Source organism: Anoplopoma fimbria, chromosome 1 (assembly GCF_027596085.1).
Source record: "Anoplopoma fimbria isolate UVic2021 breed Golden Eagle Sablefish chromosome 1, Afim_UVic_2022, whole genome shotgun sequence".
NCBI lineage: Eukaryota > Metazoa > Chordata > Actinopteri > Perciformes > Anoplopomatidae > Anoplopoma > Anoplopoma fimbria.
Window position 1 is genome coordinate 10,968,366 of NC_072449.1, and position 24,784 is coordinate 10,993,149.

At 40.1% G+C, this 24,784-nt stretch overlaps 3 protein-coding genes across 7 annotated transcripts; 2 read left to right on the plus strand and 1 right to left on the minus strand.

Moving 5' to 3' along the window:
- Positions 1 to 1,175: 1,175 nt before the first annotated feature.
- Positions 1,176 to 6,298, plus strand: lamtor1 (late endosomal/lysosomal adaptor, MAPK and MTOR activator 1). Its single transcript, XM_054626674.1, has 5 exons — positions 1,176 to 1,425; positions 2,793 to 2,938; positions 3,047 to 3,124; positions 3,841 to 3,964; positions 4,311 to 6,298. Exons 1-5 carry the CDS (start codon positions 1,384 to 1,386, stop codon positions 4,401 to 4,403), a joined length of 483 nt encoding a protein of 160 aa, XP_054482649.1. The 5' UTR covers positions 1,176 to 1,383; the 3' UTR covers positions 4,404 to 6,298.
- lrrc51 (leucine rich repeat containing 51) lies at positions 6,166 to 9,307 on the minus strand. 3 transcript variants are annotated; one of them, XM_054624341.1, is made up of 5 exons: positions 9,124 to 9,307; positions 8,562 to 8,640; positions 7,819 to 8,024; positions 7,587 to 7,735; positions 6,166 to 6,898 (listed from the first exon to the last, which is right to left on the minus strand). In XM_054624341.1, the coding sequence occupies exons 2-5, from the start codon at positions 8,611 to 8,613 to the stop codon at positions 6,763 to 6,765; spliced, it is 543 nt and encodes a 180-aa protein (XP_054480316.1). In that variant the 5' UTR covers positions 8,614 to 8,640; positions 9,124 to 9,307; the 3' UTR covers positions 6,166 to 6,762. The 3 variants fall into 3 exon arrangements, with proteins under 3 accessions (XP_054480316.1, XP_054481824.1, XP_054481087.1); XM_054625849.1 differs by lacking the exon at positions 9,124 to 9,307 and adding an exon at positions 8,854 to 8,937; XM_054625112.1 differs by lacking the exon at positions 9,124 to 9,307 and adding an exon at positions 8,733 to 8,805.
- Positions 9,308 to 9,472: 165 nt separating this feature from the next.
- numa1 (nuclear mitotic apparatus protein 1) lies at positions 9,473 to 24,510 on the plus strand. 3 transcript variants are annotated; one of them, XM_054622132.1, is made up of 25 exons: positions 9,473 to 9,579; positions 9,680 to 9,752; positions 9,871 to 9,956; positions 10,099 to 10,172; positions 10,390 to 10,478; positions 10,562 to 10,636; positions 10,775 to 10,868; positions 11,032 to 11,191; positions 11,674 to 11,813; positions 12,007 to 12,118; positions 12,455 to 12,572; positions 12,845 to 12,985; positions 13,155 to 13,268; positions 13,382 to 18,310; positions 18,521 to 18,730; positions 18,883 to 19,064; positions 19,672 to 19,809; positions 20,646 to 20,751; positions 21,155 to 21,353; positions 21,511 to 21,647; positions 22,199 to 22,492; positions 23,026 to 23,121; positions 23,276 to 23,572; positions 24,063 to 24,109; positions 24,341 to 24,510. In XM_054622132.1, the coding sequence occupies exons 2-25, from the start codon at positions 9,714 to 9,716 to the stop codon at positions 24,342 to 24,344; spliced, it is 7,881 nt and encodes a 2,626-aa protein (XP_054478107.1). In that variant the 5' UTR covers positions 9,473 to 9,579; positions 9,680 to 9,713; the 3' UTR covers positions 24,345 to 24,510. The 3 variants fall into 3 exon arrangements, with proteins under 3 accessions (XP_054478107.1, XP_054478742.1, XP_054479407.1); XM_054622767.1 differs by having other exon boundaries at positions 20,646 to 20,727; XM_054623432.1 differs by lacking the exon at positions 24,063 to 24,109 and having other exon boundaries at positions 9,474 to 9,579.
- Positions 24,511 to 24,784: the final 274 nt, after the last annotated feature.

A 24,784-nucleotide genomic window follows, 5' to 3' on the forward strand; every position in this document is an offset into this window, starting at 1 on the left:
TCATAAAATAATATGCAGGATAAACAGCAGCTAGATTGAGCATGACTAATATCAAAACATTTGCAAGTTGATGCATCAATAACAAACAAGCATGGGTGAATTGACCTATTAATTGCCCCCCTCATGTTCCCTTTGAGAACACTGCACACATTACATGACTGAACCAGAGGTCAATCACTTCTATGTTGAAATATTTTTGGGGTTAGTTTGTGGTAGTGTTATTAAACACAATTTAATTCAGAACCAGCACCGCAAAGGCACAATACAAACTGCAAATCTACTTTAAAGTGTGAACCCATAAAGAACCAAAAACATTGACATGCAACATGGGATCGAGATCTAATTCTTAGTAGTAGTAGTAGTAGTAGTAGTAGTAGTAGTAGTAGTAGTAATAATAGTACTTTATTTCTGCCATTTTTAACAATTTTCAATAAAAGAATAATCCACATACAAATAGATAAATAACAATGAAAGAGAAAACAAAAATCTTGAACAGAAAGATGTAGGCTTAAGCTTGTTATACATACCCTTTTTACATATCATATTCAAATAGGCAACCCTTCCACTATTAGTTTAAAAAACACTACTGCAAAAAAAAGTTTCAAACGTTTAATACACCATAATAATAATCATACCTCAGTTGTACATAGGCCCATGTTTAACAAGTTATTTTAAATATATATTTTTTACATTATTAATTCCTGGTCAGAACTATTCCACAAGTGACCCCCTTTCATACTCTCTCTCTCAAATATCCTCATACAACCTCTGAATAAAGAGGTTGTATAAACTTTAATCTCAATTTATCTGTAAAGCTTGAATTGTTTGTAGTTGTATATGTTTATCCCACTGCTCCTAACGTTTTAATATACAGTACCTGTCAAAAGTGTGGACACACCTTCTCATTCAACTACTTTGAAGAATCTAAAATATAAAACATATTCTGGTTTGTTGAGCATTTGTTTGTTTACCACATAATTCCATATGTGTTCCTTTATAGTTTGGATGTCTTCAATATTAATCTACACTGTAGAGAAAAATAAAAATAAAAATAAAGAAAAACCATTGAATGAGAAGGTGTGTCTAAACTTTTGACTGGTACTTTATCTTTCTTTTTGAAAACTCCCCCGTCACGTGACGGGCTCCGCAGCAGCTTCCCACATACCGGAAGTGTTCTCTGTGTTGTTGCACCAGAGTTACTGTCATGTGATAGCTCGTCCGAGGAGCTGCTGTTGACAGTAGCTTTCCCCAACCTCTAGATGAAGCTAAAGTAAAAACCAAGAAGGAGAAAAAGTTGTATGACTGCTGGAGAGGATCAACACGGCCCGTTTCTGACGGAGAACAGGGAAGCCGGGGTTGTGTAGCTTCACCTCGGACGCTGACATGGGTTGCTGTTACAGCAACGAGAACGAGACCACCGAGCAGGTAGCATGCTAGCTAGCTGCTAGCCGACTGAAACTGTCCCGATACATATGATGTTTATATCCAAAGCCATTATGCTGTCTTGTTTTACAAATGTTTTATGAATGAATGCATTTGAGTAATGTGTGAAAAGCTATTTTCTATTTTTTTCAATTGTTAAAGGGATATGTCGGCTAAGAAAAGTAGCTTTAGCATGCTAGTTAAAGCCTGTGGGGAAGGCCTGGGCTGAGGCAGACTGTGAAGTTGACACACAGATGAAAAAAGATCATAGATAAGACGAGCTGGACGGATCTGAAGGCAAAGAAAACCCTAAAGTTACATACAGTACCAGTCAAAAGTTTGGACACACCTTCTCATTCAATGTTTTTTCTTTCTTTATTTTATTTTTTTTACATTGTAGATTAATATTGAAGACATCCAAACTATGAAGGAACACATATGGAATTATGTGTTAAACAAACAAATGCTCAACAAACCAGAATATGTTTTATATTATATATTCTTCAAAGTAGTTGAATGAGAAGGTGTGTCCAAACTTTTGACTGGTACTGTATGGCAACTTATGTACAGTCACTTTTACAGTTGTAAAACTGTGATTTAAAAAAAAGAATTACAAGTAAACCACTAAATGTTCAACTGTACCATTAACAGGCAAACAAACAGCAGAAGTGGTTGATATCCTGGATACCGTTGTCCTGACGTCTCTTAGGTCATATGACTCTATCCATTTATAGTTTCCGGAAACAAGTCAGTTCTGCCTTGATGCAGAATATCTTCCCTCATGTGCAGTTTATTGTTTTAAGAGCACAAAGATTAGAAATAACTATCCATCCACTCTGTCAGTGTTATTTGGAAACAATCTGAATTAGTCTGAACATGTAACTTGTCTCATTTGTCAGATACCCATCAGATGAACCCAGTGAAATTATTACTGTTGTTCAAATCATTGTGAACGTGTTTATTTTTACGCTTCCCACAATGTTTTACGGTGGCTTTAAGAAGGGGCAGTCTTCAAGGAGAAGAGTAACGATATATGTTACCACAAGTGTTGAGAAATGCATTGCAATGTTGAGCTGATACCTCAGGCTTTTGTCACAACGTGTTGTATTGTAACATAACGCTTTAATTATTATGTATCCAATGGAGAAAGCACCTTTAATTGGTCACACAGTACTTCATTATTTCATCTCATTGGCACAATAATCATGTTTAATGTCATGCTTAATAAAACATGTAGAAGGTAAGGATCATTCTTTAGCACTTAGGCTATTTCTGCTCAAGTTAATACTAACACGACTGTTATATCAATTGTTGAAATGAGCTGAAAACCTATTTTATCACTTAATCCAATTCTGAATGACACTTTCTAGGACCCTGATGAACGTAAACCGCTGATCCCCCACCCGAACCCTATTAGCAAACCCCCAAATGGGACCGACTGGATACCTAGCAGTGTCCCCTCAGCGAGGACGGATGAACAGGCCCTCCTTACATCCATCCTAACCAAGACGGCACAGTAAGACATGAAACCATGGATGAGCCAGAATTATGCATGTGGTTCCTGATATTAAAGCAATAATTGATGTGCCCTTTAATAAACCTGCCAATATCTCCTCTCTGTCAGGAACATCATTGATGTGTCAGCAGCGGACTCTGTCATGATGGAGCAGCATGAATACATGGACAAAGCTCGGCAATACAGGTATGTGGTTGAGCAGTTTTGTAATATATGTTGTGGAAGGCTGGTGCTATTCTGCATGTTTCTGTTTTGTTTTCATTGTCGGGCTATGGGAAAGGTGTGGTTTCTCATCTTAAGATGGTTATCAATAATCAGCTGAATTATACATGTAGGTAGCCTAAGAACTATAAAGAAAGCTTGGGTATTTCATTTGTTTGAGCCATATATAATAATAACAATCTAGTTTATAAGATGTTGAGCTTACTTTGGTGCGATATACGGTATGTACACTAAATGGAACTTTACGGTGTTGTCTGGTTTTACATATCTTACTAATTTAAAGCTTATGGAAAAGAGATTTGTTGATGACTTAAATGCTATTAAAAAGTGAACCAGTTGTCTATGCAAAGGCATGTACTGGTTGGTGTTGGCTCAGATGAATGTCCGACTTAGGAAGGTGGGGGAAAATGAATTCAAATTTTTCTTTTGCAACAACATAGACCTATTTGCTTGAACTTTACCTTTAAACCTCAGATACAACGACACCTGGTGGCTAGACTTCTACCAAACACAGCCGCTATGTTTAGTCTAAAATACAGGTGCAAAGATTAAACTGCAGTTTCTCAGGACACGGCTATGACATTGAACAGTCAAGGGGACAAACTGTGTTTTTAAACTTGAACTCAAAACCGAGGTTATGATAGGGCAAAAGCCCAAGTAAACTTGTGGTTTTTTTTCAGTACAAAGCTGGCTGTGTTGAGCAACAATCTGCCCCAAAAGAAATCCCTCGCTCTCCCCTCCCTCACCAGCCAGCCCCACCAAGTGCTTGCGAGTGACCCGGTGCCATACACAGATGTTCAGCAGGTAATCGTACACTAGCACACATGGAAGTTACGTTGGCATGTGTTTCCATCACCCACATTCCCTCTTGTCGTGTGGGTTTTGTTGGCTACATATAACATCAGAGAGATGCTTGGGAACAGGATGTGTAGCTGTGTGGTATTTCAGTGTGTGGGGGAGTGACTAAATGTGTCGCTGAAAATAGATCTTAAAGATATCAAATGCGTTTCTGTCGCTACTTTTTTTGACCACTTATTAAAAAGACATTCTGTGGGTCATACACAGCAGACTAAATTTGTTTTACTCTGTGTAAATTGTGAATTTGATGAATTTCGCCCACTAAACATAAACTCTTCTGCTTTCTTCGCAGGTGTCCAAGATAGCCGCTTACGCTTACAGTGCAATCTCTCAAATCAAAGTGGATGCTAAAGAAGAACTGGTGGTCCAGTTTGCCATTCCCTGATTCTGCGACCGTGGCACGCACACCTGTTCCTCCCATCCCGCTCTCTCTGTGTCACCTCTGCATCCTCACCCTCCAGCCCACCCTTTATTAAAGCATCTTGGTTCTTGTGCTTCTTAGCTATGCCTCTAACTGCTACAAAGACAGAGACAATGTAGGATTGCACCCTATGGCTGTCTTTTAGTGTCCTTAATTATGTGTCAGTTACAAACTCTCTGCATGGGCAATGGAAGATGGTCGACTGTAGATGGGCCATTAGGGTGTGCGCTCATATTAACAACAACAACAACAAGGCCTCCTCTGTACGTGGATCACAGGCTTTGTCAGAACCAGATGTGGAAAAATCATCATTCATCCTTCTTGGTAATCGCTGTAATCTTTTAAACGGTTTCAGAGCTGTCTCAGTGTCTTTATTTAGTTAGTTTCCTTAGCCTGTATACTCAGGCAAGCAAGGGTAGCTTAGCACCCCAGACTGTGATGGCATCGAAGAAATGCACAGTTTATTCACCTGGTATAGAGCTGTATGATTTTTGATGCAATGCGTAGATTATTGGTGAATGTCTTTGTTACAATCTTCATTGGAACAGGAGAAATTAGGAATCTCTGTGGCCTGGAACAAGTACCATAGGTGCATGTGGAATGGTTGAGTATTTTAGCCATTTACCAGGATTTTCAACATGGCATAAAGTTTGCACTTCATATGTCTTTAACTCTCCAAAAATTTGAAAAGTGCAGCCAGAAAAAAACGAGTATACGTGTTAAGGGGCCATTAGGATTAAGAAGGTTGTAATACTATAGTTCTGATGTGTGCTGGTGAGATTTGACCATCAATCATCCCACAGTGATCTGGTGTCACACTGCACCACGATTCACGTCTCACTACAACCTAAACATGAACCAGTAAACCAACCTTACATTTCACTGTAATAAGATTAAAAATCTGACAGAGAAATAGTTGGGTCGGTTATTGGTTGTCCGTTGTGAAATCTGTTATTCCAGTTGAGGCTAAATTATGAGTGACCTGACAATGACCGGTGTCCTCTGGTGGGTGAGGATGCGAACACACGCAGGAGGATGCTGGGTGGGCCTACCAATGTCAAAGGGGAGAGGGAAGACAGAGTTCTTGAGTTTACAGACAGTAATGTTTCTTCTGCAGTTTTCTAGCACAAAAAAAAAATAGCTGGCAGACTCTTTCAATCAAATCCCAGAACTTCACATATTTAATAGCAGTGGAGGCATACAGATATGAAGGGGGTTGGTGTGTGGAGGGTGCAGTGACAGATATCATGTATTCATGCCGCCTTTGTACAGAATTTTCTGAAAACAGATGATGGATTGTATGAAGCTCCTCTTTTTGTAGAGAGTTCATTAGTCAGGATTGGCTACAATATTGTGGTGATAAATAAATGTTTTATGAAACACAAGAAAACTTTTAAAAACTGCATCTGTGAGCTTTTAAAACAAAGCTTTCCGCTGCAGTTTGTAATATGATTGAGTTGTTCATATTAATCAGAAACTAACCATTGTAGCAGTGTGAGGGAGCGCTAACGATCTATGTACCACTGCAGATAAAATTATCCAAGACCTTTTTTGTGATTATTTATTTGTGTTTTTAAATGTTTATTTGCTCTTCGGAGGAGAGCACATGACAATGCGTGAGCAGGTGTCAGGGTGAGCCGCTCTGGAGTCTCTAAAGGGATAATCTGCAAGGCTGTGATTATTTCAACCACGCAATTTAGTTGAGCTTTTTGCAATGGGTTCTTGGCATTTTTTTTTTCTGTTTTGTTTGTTACTCAAATGTGTTATACTACCTGAAATATGTTTGTAATATCTTAGGCTAGTACCAAAAAGTTTTACGAGTTTTTGTTTTTCTTGGTTTAATTAATTCATTAAAGATTTTTAACATAACACGTGTCTTAATAAATCGTACATCCACATGCTCATATTTGGGATGTGATGCGTTCAGTTATGCTACAGAGAAAGTCATTAACATTAATAACTGCTATGCCACTTTGTTATAAACAAATAATCCATAACAATATTAAAATATTACAGAAAATGTACTCATGTTTGCAACAGTATCAGAGAATTTGCATCTACAGCATGTCACAGTCAGTATCTCAGGATTGTTCAGTGAAATTTCCTCCCTATCATTTTATTATCATGTGATAAAGTGTTGATGACTTCTCTTTGGACTATCCAATAATAAACTCTTTATTTCATCAAAATAAAAATGGACAAAACATTAAATACAGTGCGGGTTACTCCACAGATATACAGAGTTACACAATATATGAGGTTTTACAGCAGTGGAGGTGCCAGTGAAACTGGTTTTAACACCCCGATGGCGGCGAGCCAGCGGTCACTGGAGAGTCTCCTTGCTGCCTGTGCTGCGTTTGTGGCTCTGATGCCAAATCTCCGCCATGACTCGGTCCTGGGGTGTCACAGCACTGAAGTCCATCTTCTTTAATCGAGGCAGAACAGAAATCACACGATTCCTAAATGCACAGAAACACATATTCATGCATATATGCACGAGAGAGTTAAGATACACAATCTATGTAAAAACTGAATGTTGAAAGTAGATCTCAACTTTACAGGTGCTACACACACACTATACAATGTGATACAATTAAATCATATAAATCACAATGATTCATGAGAAAACACATCATTGGAATAGACCTAACCAGCAGCCCCTCTGTGTGTGTGTGTGTGTGTGTGTGTGTGTGTGTGTGTGTGTGTGTGTGTGTGTGTGTGTGTGTGTGTGTGACTAGGTTATGTACTGTAATATGAGCTTGATCTGCATTTTAGCACCTGTTATGGACCGACATGCTTGCCGACCATTTGTGGGGCTCATAGACACTCACAATGTAACTAAACTCTTGTAGCATAGGAGTAAAAATCATTCTGCCCCTCAACAGCAACCACCAGCAGTTGTGGATTACTGCTGGGTGCTTATGGTCGCTGTGCACATTCATGTTCAGTTTTTTCTAAAGTAGCACACAGTAATGTCTGAAAAATAAAAGAATCTCACATCCAAACATCTTACAACTAAGCAGGATGTGTGTGATGGTGTGTGTGTGTGTGTGTGTGTGTGTGTGTGTGTGTGTGTGTGTGTGTGTGTGTGTGTGTGTGTGTGTGTGTGTGATTTTGTCTGTGGTTAATTTGAAGGAAATTCTTCACCTGTAAACCTTGTTGCTTTCTATCAAATTTCCATGCAGAGTGATGGTGTGTAGATGTGGTAGCACTCCCAGTTTGTCCACCTCTGACAGTATAAAAATGCTATTGCCATGGAGATACAACACACGCAGTTCATGTAGCTCGCATAGAACCTGGAACACAAGCACACACATGTTGAAGGTTAACTGTGAGAGAAAGAAGACAGCTAAGCCACTGTGCTAGCAAACATGCTTACTTGATCTATGTGTGATATATTGTTGAAGGAAAGGTCCAGCCAGGCGAGCTGTGACGGCTCAGCCAGGAAGTGGTTAACAGTCCTCTGGAGGTCATAAAGGTCAGTGATGTTGTTGTTATTGAGACGAAGGGAGCAGCTCAGGTACTTCATCTTTGAATTTCTCTTTAAAGGTCGCAGAGTTCTGCTCGGTTCCTCTGTCCATGCATCTGAGAACGCAAATAAAATAAAAACATTTAATATTAAGTTAGGGCTCGCAGTTTTTTTTAAAAATTTTGTGCCCCAATTTAATGATGGGGCAAATCTTTTGAAAGACATCTAAATGTATTGATAAGTTAATGAAAGATCATGCATTGCAGGCATTAAGTGTCCATTATCTAATAATTATCTTGAGCGGTTTGGTTTATGCATCAAATGCTTGAGAAGAATAACATGGCTTACAAGTTTATTACAAACGATTGATAAAGATACACTGAACATTTATTCCTGATTTGTTCTAACATGATTTTCTAACCCTGCGACAGACTGGCGACCTGTCCAGGGTGTACCCTGCCTTCGCCTATTGACAGCTGAGATCGGCTCCAGCACCCCTGCGACCCTTAACTGGATAAGAAGGTTACGGAAAATGGATGGATGGATGGATGATGTTTTTTTAAACATATGCTATACTCCTTATAGCACTATAAGTACTATAAGTACTATAAGGAGAGGCTGGGAAACCTTAGAGGAATATGATAGTGTACTACCTGACAAACTGCTGATGTGCTTGAAGGATAAATCCACTGGAGGTCCGTACATATTCTCACCTGTAATAGATCCACTCACCTGTGTGAGGACAGTGACGTCATTACTGGAGAGTCAACTAACCCAGTGATCATAAAAAACACCATTAATTTCAAAATGCACAAAAAGTTTACCTTTCAACTTTAACTGACAGTATTGGTTATATCATGGGTTTTCAAACACACTATGTATCTATCGTGTCCTGCCTCACTGCGTTAAGAAGCGTCTATAAACTCTTTATTATTATCGACCTACCTCACACGTGACCTGTGTTTCAATGTCGCTAGATTAACAACAACGCGTTTCCAAGGAAACGAACATGTAGATTATGGGATTTGTAGTGAGCGTTTATGTAATCCTGCTAGATAATATTTGTTTAAATGGATAACAAATAAAATGCATTTGCCCACAAATTTTCTTAAAATATAAACATTATTAATTAATTAATTAATTAATTAAAAAAACAATTGGAGCGTGTGTGTATCACGTGGTCTGTATGACGTCTATCTCGCTTGCTGGGATCACCTTTTAATTGTACATCGGCGTACACCGAAATGTACTCCAGGTGGGCGGAGTGGTTAGTCAGCACTAGTTTTTGAACTTGTTTGACCCGCTGCAATTTGCAAAAAAACCCATAAATCTACAAAACTTTTGTGAATACTCATTTTGAACTTTCTTTGTTGCCGTCTACTTTAAAGCGAAGCGAACCAACCACGGCACCGACCGACGTCAATAAGGAGCGCAACGTTTAGTTTACTTCCGGCTTTTAAACCAACCAGCGTGGGTTATTTTCAGACGCGTCTAAGCGTGCTCACTGATTGGCTGGTTCAATCGTCAGCGACCCTTTTTGAATTTTGTCTGGTTTCGCGTGCTACTGTTTATCTTGTAGCTGTAGCTTCATGTAGAAAGACGTAAGGGCTGCATCTCTATTCAGAGAACCAATTAATACTTTACAGGGGGGAAAAAACACAGTCTTCAAAGGTGAGTCTCTGCATATTAACTATAATTATAACTAACTAAGCAGTATGTGCTCACTCGTTAGCTGATACACTTGTTTAGGCTTTGTGGTTTTTTCTTCCAGGTTGAAATCACTTTGGGATAAAGGTTCAGCCAAGATGACGATTAACTTGGGTGTTAAGGCTCTTCTCGGCTGGGTAAGTTGATCGTAAAGTTCATTTTTATTGTGCAAATATATTGATTTAAACTAAGCTTGAAGTTAGATACATTAGATAATTAGATGCAGTTGTATTTAACCAAGTTATCTCTTTGCAGGTCAACAGCATAAAACTGTCCGACCGAGAAAAAACTATCGACGATTTACAAGATGGGGCAGACCTACTGAAAGTTGTTTATATGCTGTAAGTATAAGTATATAAACCGTGGACGGTCAACGACTGTTTACTACATTGTATACCCACTCATCCTGTTAGAGGGTTTACAGATGCTCATTCCTTAGAGAAAACCTCCACTTTATCCTAGTTCACCTTTGTGTCATCTCAGGAAAAAGGAACCCAACTCCAGTTTCACTAATTCCATTGAGGACCGATTCAAGCTGATTGCAGACTTTCTGGAAAGTGAGTTTCTCTATGTAACCTTTTTAATCACTGTTGGGTGTGGTCTGAAGTGTGCTCTCCTACACCTGTAAACATGCCAGATGGTGCATTAAGAACACACCCTGTGAACCACTTTATCTGTATCTGTAAGTTACTCTGAAAGTCCTACATGTAAGACAGATGTTGAATATTGCTTTCCTTTGGACATTAACCTCTGTATGTTTATTTTGTTTATTAGGGGATTGCAGATTTAGTGCAACCAAAGGAACTTCATTTTCTTGGGACAACATAAGAGCTGGTATCAACCTAAGAGTAGAAATTGCAAAGGTACAAGACTTAATTGAAAATAAATGACTTAAGACAAACAAGAACAAAGGCCCCTTCTGACCGATTCTTTGTGATACCACCAGGTGCTTTTGTTGCTCGTATACCACGACATAATGAATGACCGCTGCACTCTGAACATGTTGGAATGCGATGTGGAGGTAAGCGTTCCCTGATTTGTTATTAATTGTCATGTGTCCGCCACTTAGATGCATCACATTTCATTCATCACGTATTGTGCTACCAATAATTCTGTGCCAATTTATATATCTATTTATATTCCCACTCTTATCTGTTAGCGAGAGATAGCAAACCTAACTGGTTCCTTTGTGATGGAGAGCGACGGTTGCGTTTATTTGAGCAAAGGACTTGATGCCTATTTGGCAAGGAAACGTAAGTCAAATATTTGTTAAAGCTTTCATTTCTTCATGCTATACCATTATCAGAGACATTCAAAGACGCACCTAATGCTGCTGTATAACACTAGCTTTCTGGTTGCAATTCAACATGCAAGCTTTTAATGTTTTGTCAAATTGTGTTTCTCCCTAAATTTCAGATTTGCCTGTTGCCCGTGAAATATTTGAGAGATCAGCAACCACCTCTACCTCCAATGTGTCGACCATGTCCTCGTTTTCAGATGACGAGTCCCCCGTTTTCCACCGCACACAGAAAATCTCATTTGTGGACATGCAAACTGTGGCTTCATCCTCAGTCAGGTACCAGTGTGGATTAGAACGTTTTCAACACAGTGCTCATCATAAACAGCAAACGTGAAATAGGCAATTTTATGTGCAAGCATACCCAAAACTTTGGTAAGGGTATTGGTCTATGGAACCTCTGTGAGGAGACATTTTTCAGTTCAATAAGTTGCTCGTCTCCACTGTAAGACCTTCAGCCCGAGAGAATAAGCAAAAGCAGCATAGTTTGTATTCTTTGTAATGAAAACTTGCAGTTTGGTTCTATATGAACATAAAAGCTGTTTAATCCACCATGCTTTGTCAAACTTGCAGTAACTAAGATTTTTGTTTTCTCAATATGACAAAATGGCTAACTTTGTAGGGTTGCATATCATAAAAACATTAAGACTTTGTCTAACTATACATGCTATATGTTTGTCATTTCATATCCATGTCCATGGGATGTTATTGTAATTTCATTATAATTCTTTAGCTTGCCTGATCTGCTTTTATTCCCACAGCAAGTCTCCACTGCAGGATATCATGAACACGCCTAAATTCCAATTGAGGAAGATACAACGACAAATGGTCAAGGAGAGGGACTACAGAGATGGGTTGGAGAGGGAGCTGGCCAGCAAGCTTGCACTCATTGCACAGAGAGGTACCGCATTTAAGTGTTTGAATAAAACTATTGTTAGTTGGGTTGATAAGAGAAATAAGAAAAACTTTTTGTACTTTTGTTGTTTCTTTTATGGACAACTGCAACTGTGCATTATAATGTTGTCTGCCTTTTTGTGTAGGTTTTGGTTCCTAATTAATTTAAGTCTGTTCTATACTTACTTTGTTTTCTTCAGAGTCCCATATTAACCAGTTGCAGTACCGCCTGGATAAAATGAAAGAAGAGCGAGGTGATCAGGAGAGTGTTATCAGGGATCAGCTCAATGAGCTTCAGACCAAGAACAGCACGTAAGTACCTAAGGACAGTGATTTTTCTTTTTTTTTTTTACTGTGAGTAAGGCCGATTAATTAACACATGAAAGAACTATTAACATGTTTACATCAAAGATGCATGTTCGACTTGACTTTGCAAATAATATTTACGTTTACAGGCTGGGACACCTCCCTTGCTAAACTTATAAATTAAGGGTGGTTTGATGCTATAAAATAACATTCTTCTCGCAATAATATGATCATCTAAAACAAGTCTCACATTTTACCAAAGAAACTATTTATGTCATACAATGATCCGTCCAAAACATTTGTTGTGAAAGTAATTCAATGAACTGTATTTTTCTGTCGTAGGTTACAAATGCGTCTAAATGAGATGTTAAAGCAAAATAAAGACCTCAAGAGCAACTCCTCACTTATGGAGCGCAAAGTGGATGAGCTGTCAGACGAAAATGGTGTACTCTCATCCCAGGTAAGGACACTCATGCATACGTTTTTTCTGTGAAATGCGATCTCTTTGCCAAACCCCTCATAAGTCACTGTACCAGTAACTGGTATGTGCCAATTGTACGTCCTTGAGTCAACATCATGAGCAGACTTCTAAAACTAAGTCATGTGAACATGCTGGTGCATTTGGGAAATATGTATGTCTCAGTGGGGTCGGCGCTAGTATTAACCCTTTCACATTACTCATTCACATCTGTCAATGTTGGAATCAAAACTTTCACTTTATTATTTTTGCAGATGAGAACCGTGTGTTCACAGCTGGCCATATTTGAGGCAGAAGTTGGCAGGCTGACAGAAACCCAAGCTTCTGCTCAGGAGGAGTGGAGAAGCAAAACAGGCCACCTACAGTCTGAACTTGACCAAGCTACCAATCAAAAGGTAGATTCACCATCACTAGAGATGTTAGAAACTGCTTTTAATTTGTTAAATCTTTCATTCTGATTCAAGTTTTACACACTAGTACTAAATTAAACAATCATATATCTATTACTCTGATTCATTCTATTACTACTCAAAAGGTTTTTTAATGCTCCTCTTTGTTTCTCAGGAGCTGCTGACTGAACAAATTCAGATCCTTCAGGGAAAGATTTCCTGTTTGGAGGATGAAATATGCAGGGCCACTAAGGATGAAGTAGGAGAGAACATGGGGCCTATAATAGAGGTAAGGTCCAATGTTTTATGTTAAAGCTGAATTCAGAAATGTTTGTTAATCAAATATAATCAATCTATTTTGGATTAGATAATACTAATTGTGTATTCTTCTTTAATTTCCAGAGAGAAATGTTGGACACTGAAATCAACGGTTTAAAGAATGAGCTAGAGAGCACATTTTGCTCCCTGAAAAAGGCTGAGGTGGAGATTGAGGCCAAAACACAGAAGTTGGCAGAGTATGAACAGGAAATAAATCAACAGAAAGATCTCCTTAAGCAACATCAGTCTCAAACTGAGGCAATTATTCAAGCCAAAGATGACATTTTAGAAAAATTGAAAAATGAGATCATCGAGCAGAAAGCGGTCCTTCAGCAAGAGATCCAGGATCTGAAGATTCAACTTGAGCAAGTTGAGAAGCAGAAAACCGAGCAGATGACCAGGCTACAACAGGACATTGCTGCTTGTGAACAAGAAATTGCAAAACTAAAGGAAATTAAGAAAGAGAAGGAAAGCCTCTTGCTCCAGACTGAAGAAAATGTGAAAGATCTTGAGACAAAGTTATCTGCTGCCAGTTCTCTCTTGGCTGATAAAGACCAACAAATCAATAGTCTCAGAAAAGATGTGTCCATTCTTACAGATGAAACCAAAAACAACAAAAGTGAAATTCAAGTCAAAGAGGAAATGCTTGCAAAATTACTTCTGGAGAAGTCTAATGAGCAAGACATATTTTGTGATAAAATCAAGACCCTAACAGTCCAGGCGGAAGACCTTAGCTCGTCTCTCACACAGGCTGAGCATCAAATTCAACTCAAGCAAGACTTACTGGCTAAAACCCAACAAGAGAATGTCCAGCAAAGAGAGGTACTCCAACAACAGCTGGTAACCTGCGAAGAGGGAGTTCAGAAGTTAAACGAAGAGATACAGGAAAAAAATGAGCAGCTTGTAATTCTAAAGAAGGAAAGCTCTCAAAAGTCTGGATTGCTGGAGCAAGAGATTACTGATCTTAAAGGCCAACTAGAACATCTGAATGACTCTCTCAGAAAGACAGAGGATCAAGTTCAGGCTCAGAAAGGTATGCTTGCAAAGCAAGAGCAGGAGAGTGCTCATCAGACAGTGGTCCTGCAGCAACAACTGTCTGCCTCTGAAGAGAGGGTAAGGAGCATGAAGGAGGAGATCCAGACTAGAGAGGAACAGTTGAGCATGTTGAAAAGTCAAAGTTCACAGCAGTCAGAACAACTACTACAAGAGATACAAGAGTTAAAGAATCAGGTTGAGTGTCTTAGCTCCTCACTGAATAATGCTGAGGACAATTTGCAATCCAAGGAAGATTTGTTGGCTGAACAGCAACTACAGAGCACTCGGGATATGGAGTCAATGCAGGCACAGATGGTGTCATCTCAAGATGAGGTGATGAGGCTCAATACAGAGATTCATGCTAAGGAGGATCAACTAATTCTGCTTAAGACTGAGACGACTACACATTCTGACATGCTACAGCAAGAAATCCAATGTCTAAAAACCCAACTCGCTAATATGGGTCACTCCCTCACAAAGGCTGAGGAGAAGGTTCAATCTCAGATTGTCATGCTCACCATACAAGAGCAGGAGAGTGCTCATCAGAAGGAGCTTCTGCAGCAGCAACTGTCATCTTCTGAAGAAGAGATGAGGAAGATGAAAGAGGAGATCCAAGCTAAAGAGGAACAGATTAAACTGCTGAAGACTGACGGCTCAGCGCAGTCGGATTTGCTTCATCAAGACATACAAGAGTTAAAGAAACAGGTTGAATGTCTTAGCTCCTCTCTGAAGAATGCAGAGAACAATTTGCAATCCAAGGAAGATTTGTTGGCTGAACAGCAACTACAGAGCACTCGGGATATGGAGTCAATGCAGGCACAGATGGCATCATCTCAAGATGAGGTGATGAGGCTCAATACAGAGATTCATGCTAAGGAGGATCAACTAATTCTGCTTAAGACTGAGACAACTACACACTCTGAGATGCTACAGCAAGATATTGAAAGTCTGAAAAAACAAATGCAAAGCATGACCGATTCTCTTGAGGTCGCCAAGAACCAGGCTCAAGCCAAAGATGATTTGATGGCCAAGCAGGAGCAGGAAAGCACTTTGCAGATTGAGTCACTAGGAAAGCACAGTGTCGCTCTTGAGGAGGAGGTTAATCGGCTGAGGGAGGAAATCCAAACTAAAGAGTGTGAGGTAGACCTGTTAAAGAATGACAGCTGCAAGGAGTCACAAGTGCTACAGAATGAGATCCAAACTCTTAGAGACCAAGTCCAAAGTTTGAACGAATCCCTGAAGACTACGGTAAATCAGGTTCAGGCCAAAGAAAACCTGCTGACTCAGAAGGAAATGGAGATTTCTCAGGAAAAAGATAAATTTGAAAACATGATGACAACATCTGAAGAGGAGGTGAGAAGCCTTAGGGAGCAGATTCAGGCTAAAGAGGAACGGCTGGTCACACTAGAAAGAGAAGGCTCCACACATTCTGACATGCTACAGCAAGAAATCCAATGTCTAAAAACCCAACTCGCTAATATGGGTCACTCCCTCACAAAGGCTGAGGAGAAGGTTCAATCTCAGATTGTCATGCTCACCATACAAGAGCAGGAGAGTGCTCATCAGAAGGAGCTTCTGCAGCAGCAACTGTCATCTTCTGAAGAAGAGATGAGGAAGATGAAAGAGGAGATCCAAGCTAAAGAGGAACAGATTAAACTGCTGAAGACTGACGGCTCAGCGCAGTCGGATTTGCTTCATCAAGACATACAAGAGTTAAAGAAACAGGTTGAATGTCTTAGCTCCTCTCTGAAGAATGCAGAGAACAATTTGCAATCCAAGGAAGATTTGTTGGCTGAACAGCAACTACAGAGCACTCGGGATATGGAGTCAATGCAGGCACAGATGGCATCATCTCAAGATGAGGTGATGAGGCTCAATACAGAGATTCATGCTAAGGAGGATCAACTAATTCTGCTTAAGACTGAGACAACTACACACTCTGAGATGCTACAGCAAGATATTGAAAGTCTGAAAAAACAAATGCAAAGCATGACCGATTCTCTTGAGGTCGCCAAGAACCAGGCTCAAGCCAAAGATGATTTGATGGCCAAGCAGGAGCAGGAAAGCACTTTGCAGATTGAGTCACTAGGAAAGCACAGTGTCGCTCTTGAGGAGGAGGTTAATCGGCTGAGGGAGGAAATCCAAACTAAAAAGTGTGAGGTAGACCTGTTAAAGAATGACAGCTGCAAGGAGTCACAAGTGCTACAGAATGAGATCCAAACTCTTAGAGACCAAGTCCAAAGTTTGAACGAATCCCTGAAGACTACGGTAAATCAGGTTCAGGCCAAAGAAAACCTGCTGACTCAGAAGGAAATGGAGATTTCTCAGGAAAAAGATAAATTTGAAAACATGATGACAACATCTGAAGAGGAGGTGAGAAGCCTTAGGGAGCAGATTCAGGCTAAAGAGGAACGGCTGGTCACACTAGAAAGAGAAGGCTCCACACATTCTGACATGCTACAGCAAGAAATCCAATGTCTAAAAACCCAACTCGCTAAAATGGGTCACTCCCTCACAAAGGCTGAGGAGAAGGTTCAATCTCAGATTGTCATGCTCACCATACAAGAGCAGGAGAGTGCTCATCAGAAGGAGCTTCTGCAGCAGCAACTGTCATCTTCTGAAGAAGAGATGAGGAAGATGAAAGAGGAGATCCAAGCTAAAGAGGAACAGATTAAACTGCTGAAGACTGACGGCTCAGCGCAGTCGGATTTGCTTCATCAAGACATACAAGAGTTAAAGAAACAGGTTGAATGTCTTAGCTCCTCTCTGAAGAATGCAGAGAACAATTTGCAATCCAAGGAAGATTTGTTGGCTGAACAACAACTACAGAGCACTCGGGATATGGAGTCAATGCAGGCACAGATGGCGTCATCTCAAGATGAGGTGAAGAGGCTGAATACAGAGATTCATGCTAAAGAGGAGCAGATTAAACTGCTGAAGACTGACAGCTCAGTGCAGTCAGATTTGCTGCATCAAGAGGTTCAAAGTCTAAAGACGCAGGTGGAGACTCTTGGCTCCTCGCTGAGGAAAACTGAGGAGGATATGCAAGCCAAGGAAGATCTGTTGGCTCAACAAGAACAAGAAAATACTCAACAGAGGGAGGCTCTCCAAAGCCTACAGGAGAAAGTCAAACAAGTGGAGATTCTGCAAAAACAGATTTCTTCACATGAAGAAGAGATTCAGAAGCTGGAAGAATCTCAGAGTGAGAAAGAGAGCCTCCTCCTCAAGGCTGAGGAAAAGCTTCAGCTACTCCAGACAGAGTTGTCTGCAGTCAACACACTCGTAACTGATAAAGACCAAAATCTGATCACTCTCAGAGAGGAGGTTGCTGCCCAAGCCAACTTGGTTCAAAAAGCAAAAGAGGAAGCTGAAGCCAATCAGAAAATGCTGGTTGAGATAACGGAGGAGAGCTCCAACCAAACCGATGTTCTTCAACAGGAGATTCAGTGCCTGAAATGGGAAATGGAAACCGCTTCTCTGAATCTTCTGGCTAAAGAGCAGATGTTACTTGAAACTCAGCGGGTGTCTTCTGAGCAGATAGATTGCCTCAAGCAGCAGCTTGTCTCTGTAAATGCAGAGCTGAACCAATACAAAGAGACCCAATCTGCAGACCTCAGACTGAAAGATGCTGTTCATGTTGCCACTGTTAGGGAAAAGGATGCTCTTGTTCAGGAAAAAGAAGCACTCATGGCCAGGATATCACTGGCAGAAAAGAATCAGAAAGCTCTGGAGAAACAACTCGAAGCCCTGGTGTTAGAGAATGAGAGACTTGCTCAAGCCAAGCAGGCCACAGAGAGGGAGAATGCTGCCTCTCATAAATTTGAATCTTCGCTCCAGCAGGAGATGGAAGTCTTGAAAATGGAGAAAGAGAAACTCTTGAAAGAGAAAGAAAAAGCTGAGGAGATTGAGATGCAAAAGCGAGACCTGCAGGAACAGCTCTCGGCTAAATCGGAGGCTGCAGAACACTACAAGGCACAGGTTGGTAGGATAACATGACGCAATTTGGTTTTAGGACTTGTATTTCAAACTTCTTTACAATCAAAAAATATTTATTTAGATCTTTTCCTTTCTGCTTGTTACTTATTGTTTGCACTGTAGTTTCATGTGCACACTTGTTTGAGTTGTCAGATGAGTAGTTTGGACTAAGATATTCATGCTGAGATGTGTTTTATTATCAAAATGCTGCAGATGGAGAAGGCAGCGAGTCATTACAATGATAAGAAACAGCTTCTCCAGGGAAGCCAAGAGGAGGTTGGTGAACTCAAGCATTCCTTAGAGGTTAAAGAGCGAGAAGTAAAGAATACCACCATGGAAAACAAGCTGCTTCAACTGGATTTGGACAAGGCCCAAGCCAATGAGAAGGCACTTTTGAGCAGGGTGTCCAGTTTGGAGGCCCAGGTTGGTATTATGTTTTTTTTGAGGCATGAAAACTGAGACAGTGTCTCTTTAAATGAATGTAAGAAACAATGAGACTTTAAGAGTTTAAGGATTTTTGATTGCACATTGTTGCTGCTGATTTCATAGATCAGTTTTATTTGTTTTCCCTTTAGCTGGCTTTTGCTGACCGTAACCTGCGGGAACAGAATAAGATTCCTGGATATGCATCAGAGTCTTGTTACTTGGACATTCCCTTTGCACACTCTAGTGTTCACACTAGAGCACAGGCGAAGAGAACCGTGAGCTCTGACAGCCTGGACCAGAGCTCTCTGGAAGACTCTCTGAACACCACAAGGTAATACACCTGTCAGATAAGTTTCATGACATCTCTTAGAGCGATTTCATCAAGTGAGTAAAGACAAAAATACTATTTTACAGTGTTATAAAATCCTGCCATTTACATTTTTTTTTTGTAGTTTCTTAAAAGAAATGTTTTTGTGGATTATTTTCTGATCATTTGTTTGGTCTGCGGGTATGTCAGCTGTCAAAAATGCTAAAACAATATTGTTTAAGTTTCTGCAACATTTATGAGTAAAATTTGCCTCTAAAGTGCAGTTTTAAGATTTGGAAAGGTGGTTCACGTAAATAAGAATGAACAATTTAAGCTTTTATTATGATATATTGAATTAAGAAACCAAACTCTTTTACCGGTTTTGGTTTGTAATTTTGGACTTTTTTCAAATTAACTTGACTTGACTTTTTGCCTCCCAAGATGTTCCCATTGTCCTAATGATATCTCTGAAAGTTGGCCTTTTTCTGCTTTTTGTGACCCGTGCTCCCAACAAAGTAAACCAAGAAGAGCCATAAACCCTTACATCAGAGGCATACTGGGAATATATTGTGATTGTAATCTCACACAATACTCTTTTCTTTTTTTTTTCTTTTTGATCTTACCTTTCCAGGAAACTTTCAGCGCCTGATGAATCAAGCACACCGCTTGTTCGCAGTTCAGAGCGCTTGGCAGCCAAACGCAGAGGTCTACAGAGCGGGTCTCTGGAAACCCTGTATTTCACACCTATAAACACCAGACAGATCAGCAGGTACGTCGCACAGTTTTACCTAATAGCCACCTTCTAGGAGGTTTTTCTGTTACAATTAGTGAGTGGTAGTGGTGGGTGTTGTAGAGTTCCCCTAAATTAATTATTTGTATATAGTATAGTGTCTTGATTGCTTATATTTACTCAGCCTTCTTTGCATGACATTACCTTATGATTCCAAATGTTTCAGGTTGGGTTGATTTCTGCAGTCTTTCCTGTTGTATTCCTCTGAGATTATATAAAACAAGATGTCAAAATCTGTAATCAGAAAAGTTAGATTTAAACCTGTATGTGGAGGCCCCCTGTCATTTTAAGTAAACACAAGTATGATTGCAAAGCAATCCTCTTTGACAACAGTTGAAAATCTTGATTGGCTGAAACTATAAACAGTCATTAGTTACCCAGCTTCATGTGTTCCAGCTAGCATTTCTTCTTCCTTTGTTTAATTGTAGATATGACAACAGTTATGCAAATCATATGACTTTAGAAGTAGATAGATATACAACATTAATATATAATTAACAATTGTTTAACTACTTTTAAGTATGGCTCATCCAAGTCAAATATGAGTAATGCAAGACTCAGTAGGTGTCCTGACTCCAGGCCTTAACCATGCCGAAACTAATCCTGAATAACTCAAGCTGCAGCTCACCTAAAGCTCATTATTTGCTGGGATTTAAAAACACATTTATTTATCTGTTTTTAATGTATTTTTTAATATTTATTAGGAATTTCTACCGCGCTTATACAGACAATTTCCTGATTTTAGTGAAACCAGAATCATTGTCTTTTCTCCATACTCTCCTATTGAGATCTTTGTTTTCTTTTTCATGGCCTAGGACCGGTACAGAGCACAAAATGGAACTGGATTCAACCCGGAAAAATCCAACTTCATCCGTAAAACGACGCAGGACCACACAGGTTATTAACATCACCCTGACCAAGGTGGAGGATACTCACCATCACACTTACTGCATGATCACAATAACACACACGCAATGGAAGACGCTACATTTGAATAATCACAATGGGTTCTTTCTCACTATTTTTCAAATGCACTCATTATGATGATGACCTTGGATTATTTGTACATATTGAGGGTTCAGCTGACTCTTAATTTGTTATCTTTGACATTGTATTGCTAGGTTTTAACCATCCCGCTATAACTATGATTGTAATTAAAGAGCTCTGTGTACCTTTCATGTTGTTGGGAGTACTGCTCCCAGTACACTCCGGCAGTGTAAAGACGCATTCAAATGGCTGAACCCAAATGTTTAAACCTGCCCTTTCAAAACATCCAACTCCAGTATAATTGTAGCCGTAAGTGATTGTTAAACTCTCATCGTAGAAAACCCCAGGCGGCGGTGAACATGAGGACACTTTCTACAGTCTGGCCTCAGCTCGCTCCCATCCAAACCTCTCGGGTGCCCACTCGGCACGACCCGTGTCTATGGAGCTGTTTGACACACCTGCCAGAATGACCAGCACTGCCAGCGACCAGCTCCTCGGTCTCCCAGGTTACAGACGCAGCATAGTCCCTTCACAGAGTAAGTGTGATGATGTATCTGGAAGAATAAAAAAAGAGGACTAAATTGAGATAAGACTTTGAATCATCATCACCATGAATGGTGATTGATCCCAGATTGGTATAACAGATGGTGTGTATGTAACTTTTTTTCTTCTTTCTACATCTGTTGTCTTCAGCCGCTAGTACGTTCTGTTTGGGGTCAGAGAACGAGCCCGAGGGGGGTCCTGACGACTGGAAGAGGATTGCTGAGCTCCAGGCCAGGAACAAGGCCTGCCTTCCTCATCTAAAGAGCAGCTACCCTGTGGAGGCTGATGTTAGTACAGAGGGACACTTGCACATATACATTAAAGATAAGCCAAAATAGTCGTCAGATAAGTGTAAATATGGAGAAATATAGCACAAGGGGATTGTTGTGGCACCAAAAATATATACACTAACAGTGATTTACACATGCAGTAAGTCGCTACTGTAAATCTGACGATACTGCCCTAAAACCATATTATGCACGTCTAATCAACTACTGACCACAGCAACAACAAATGGGTTTAGTAGTTGACCTCTTGGGGAGTAGTTTGGGCAAATTCCAGGTTTGAACATGGTAAATGGACTACATTTATGTAATGCTTTTATCTAAAGCGCTTCACAATTGGCCTCCTATTCACTGATCCTCACACACACACACACACACTTACACACCGATGGCAGCAGGTTACCACACAAGGTGCTGGCCTAACCATCGAGTTCTAATCTGTAATCGTATCAAATTGTAAGGTAGAAAAGATGGTTTTAATATTACAAGTTGTTGCACGTTGTGTCTCTTCCCGCTCATTTCTTTAAAATCCCTCTCTCTCTCTGTTCTCCTAGACTGGCCGCCGCACTACATTAATTTTCACAGACGAAGAACTGCGTATGGGTGACCCATCTGACACAATCCGTCGGGCGTCCATGATGCCCGGCCAGCTGCAAGACTCTCTATCCTCCCATCGGTACTCCCTCATGGGGGGACACTCGGGTGCCGCTGCCGGTACCCGTTCACATCGTCTGTCCTTGATGCCGGGCCAGCTGCCGTCAAAAACGTACAGCTCCTCTCAGCTGAGAAGCCCGAAAGGCACAAAGCGCTCTTCGTCTACGTTGTCCGTACATCAAACTTCACCTGAGGTTGGTTCGCATTAGAGTGCACAGGATTATTTGTTACATCTTGTGTAACTTAATGGTTAAACTTGACTGAAGCACAGTAGATAAATGTTTTATAGCCCACAATCTTTCCACAATCTTTTTTCTTCATCTTTGAGTTATAGTTATTGATAAAATAATAGCTTGAAGTTTAGCATTAAAAATTGACTATTATACTTATTGTCCTACCGCCTTTGACAATCAAGTATCCTGTCATAGCAAATGTCTTTTCACTGCACTAAAGATCAAATTTGATTGATTCGTGTTAAAAATGTTGGTAACAGTTGAATGTAAAAAAAGGACTAGCGGCTGACATGTCAACATTCTTTTTTTTCTTTTTATCATTCTCTGCTAATGGTGGTTCAGGCTTTTGTGTTGGTAGCTTATTTCATTGTTAATCTGAAAGCTTACTCAATATGTTAATATAAATGTAATCAATGTCCAGGAATCTGAAATGTAACTTCCTGAAACCCTCTTTTTCTTTTTCTTAACCTCTTTCACGTTTCTCCATCTGACAGAAAAGGGTGAAGGCCAGCTGCTTCGCACTACCGCTCACTCCTAAAAACAAGAACAGAGGACCTTCAAGCGCTCAGCTTCGTCCTGCCCTCAGTCCAGTGAGTTTAATATACACACACACACACACACAAAAAAATGTTTTGGGTCAATTGATAACAGAGATGATGACAAAATTATTTAATTCATGTTTTCATGATGGAACACAATCGTTCATATAATGTTTTGCATGTTTCACTCATATAATTCTCTCAGGCTGATCGGAGGCAGTCGATGATGTTCAATATTGAAAACACCCCCAAAAACAGCAACTACCTAAAGAAAGGGCTGAACAAACTACGCAGCTCCACCCGGAAATCCCCGGGCAAGAGTTCAAAGAAGTCGCCCGTTCAAACGTCTGCGCGAAAGGAAAACATTCCTTCAGGAAATGTCCGCGCTGGAGTCCCACGAGACGGCAGAATTGGCAGCTCCAAGTCGCCCCAGGTGGCATCTAAAGGACAGAGAGCCACCAGCAGGTCTGCAAAGTCTCCTCTGACGTCTAGCGCTCGCAAGGTAAGAACACACACAGACAAAACCATTCAGGATTTTACAAGGCACACTTAGAGAATCTTTTATCTCTGTCAGCATTTTTATGTCCCCAATGCCAGCATGCAGCGTGCTGTGTAGTGGCAGGGCTGGGTAAATTTGCTTAAATGGAGTGATATGAGGCAGCAGGTATGACGTAGAATCTCCATCAGCTCGTAATCAAACGGCAGCAGGTAGTGGGGATGCTGTGGTTCTGATTTGTTGAATGTTTTTATTTAAACCCGTTCCATTAACATTGCTCTTTTACTGCCTCATTGTTCCGTTACAGTAACGGTACCGCCCCTTTTGTCCGCACATATACAAGTGTACCTTAAAAAACTGGTAACTTTGCATTCATTAATTTGGCACAAACTACTGGAGATGGGTTGTATTTGGCTGTCCCAACAAAACGACATGATTGTGAAAGAGAACTTGCTTGAAATGTGTTCAGTCTTTACATCTCAGTAACTGTTTTCAGAAGCATGTGTCTGTCAATGAAGAAAATCTTGCTGGAAGTCGTAAAAGGTCATTTAAAGTCATTTTTATTTAGTGACTGGGGGGTTTGCTTTTTTGGTTGTTCTCGCGTTTGGCCATAGTAACTCACGGTGTCTTCATTTCATATAACAACCTATGGGGTGTCCACATGTATCTGTCACACAACACTAACACTGGTTTCCACTTCTACTTAATTTAATCTTGTCTTACGATACTTAGCTTTGAGTTTTTGTTTAATCTGTTTTTTCTTTTATTCCACAGATGATGAGCAAGTTGAAGATGTGAGGACAGTTTCCCAAATTGGATTCATAATCGTCTGCAGTTCTACTTGATTATAATTTTTTTCCCCTTCATAATGTTTTTATTGTTCAGGGCTTTTTTACAATCATCTCTTAATCTACTTTTATGTCCACTGTATTATATTTACATGTTTGTCAATAAAAAGATTTAAATGACCCACTGTTGGAAAGCCTGCTATTTTAGCCCTTACCAGTTCTTAGAGTTCATGGAGGGTTCAGAGCTTCACCTCTTGATTTTATATACACATCTGCAGGATATCAACATGTCAGACAACACCATTGCCTGGCACAAAGTTGAATTTTGACTGCAGTTCCACCCGTACTGTGTGCTTTCCCACAACTAGCTCTACACATCAAAGATTTCTGATAATGATGGTTAGGATGCAGTTGTCTGACAGACTCAACT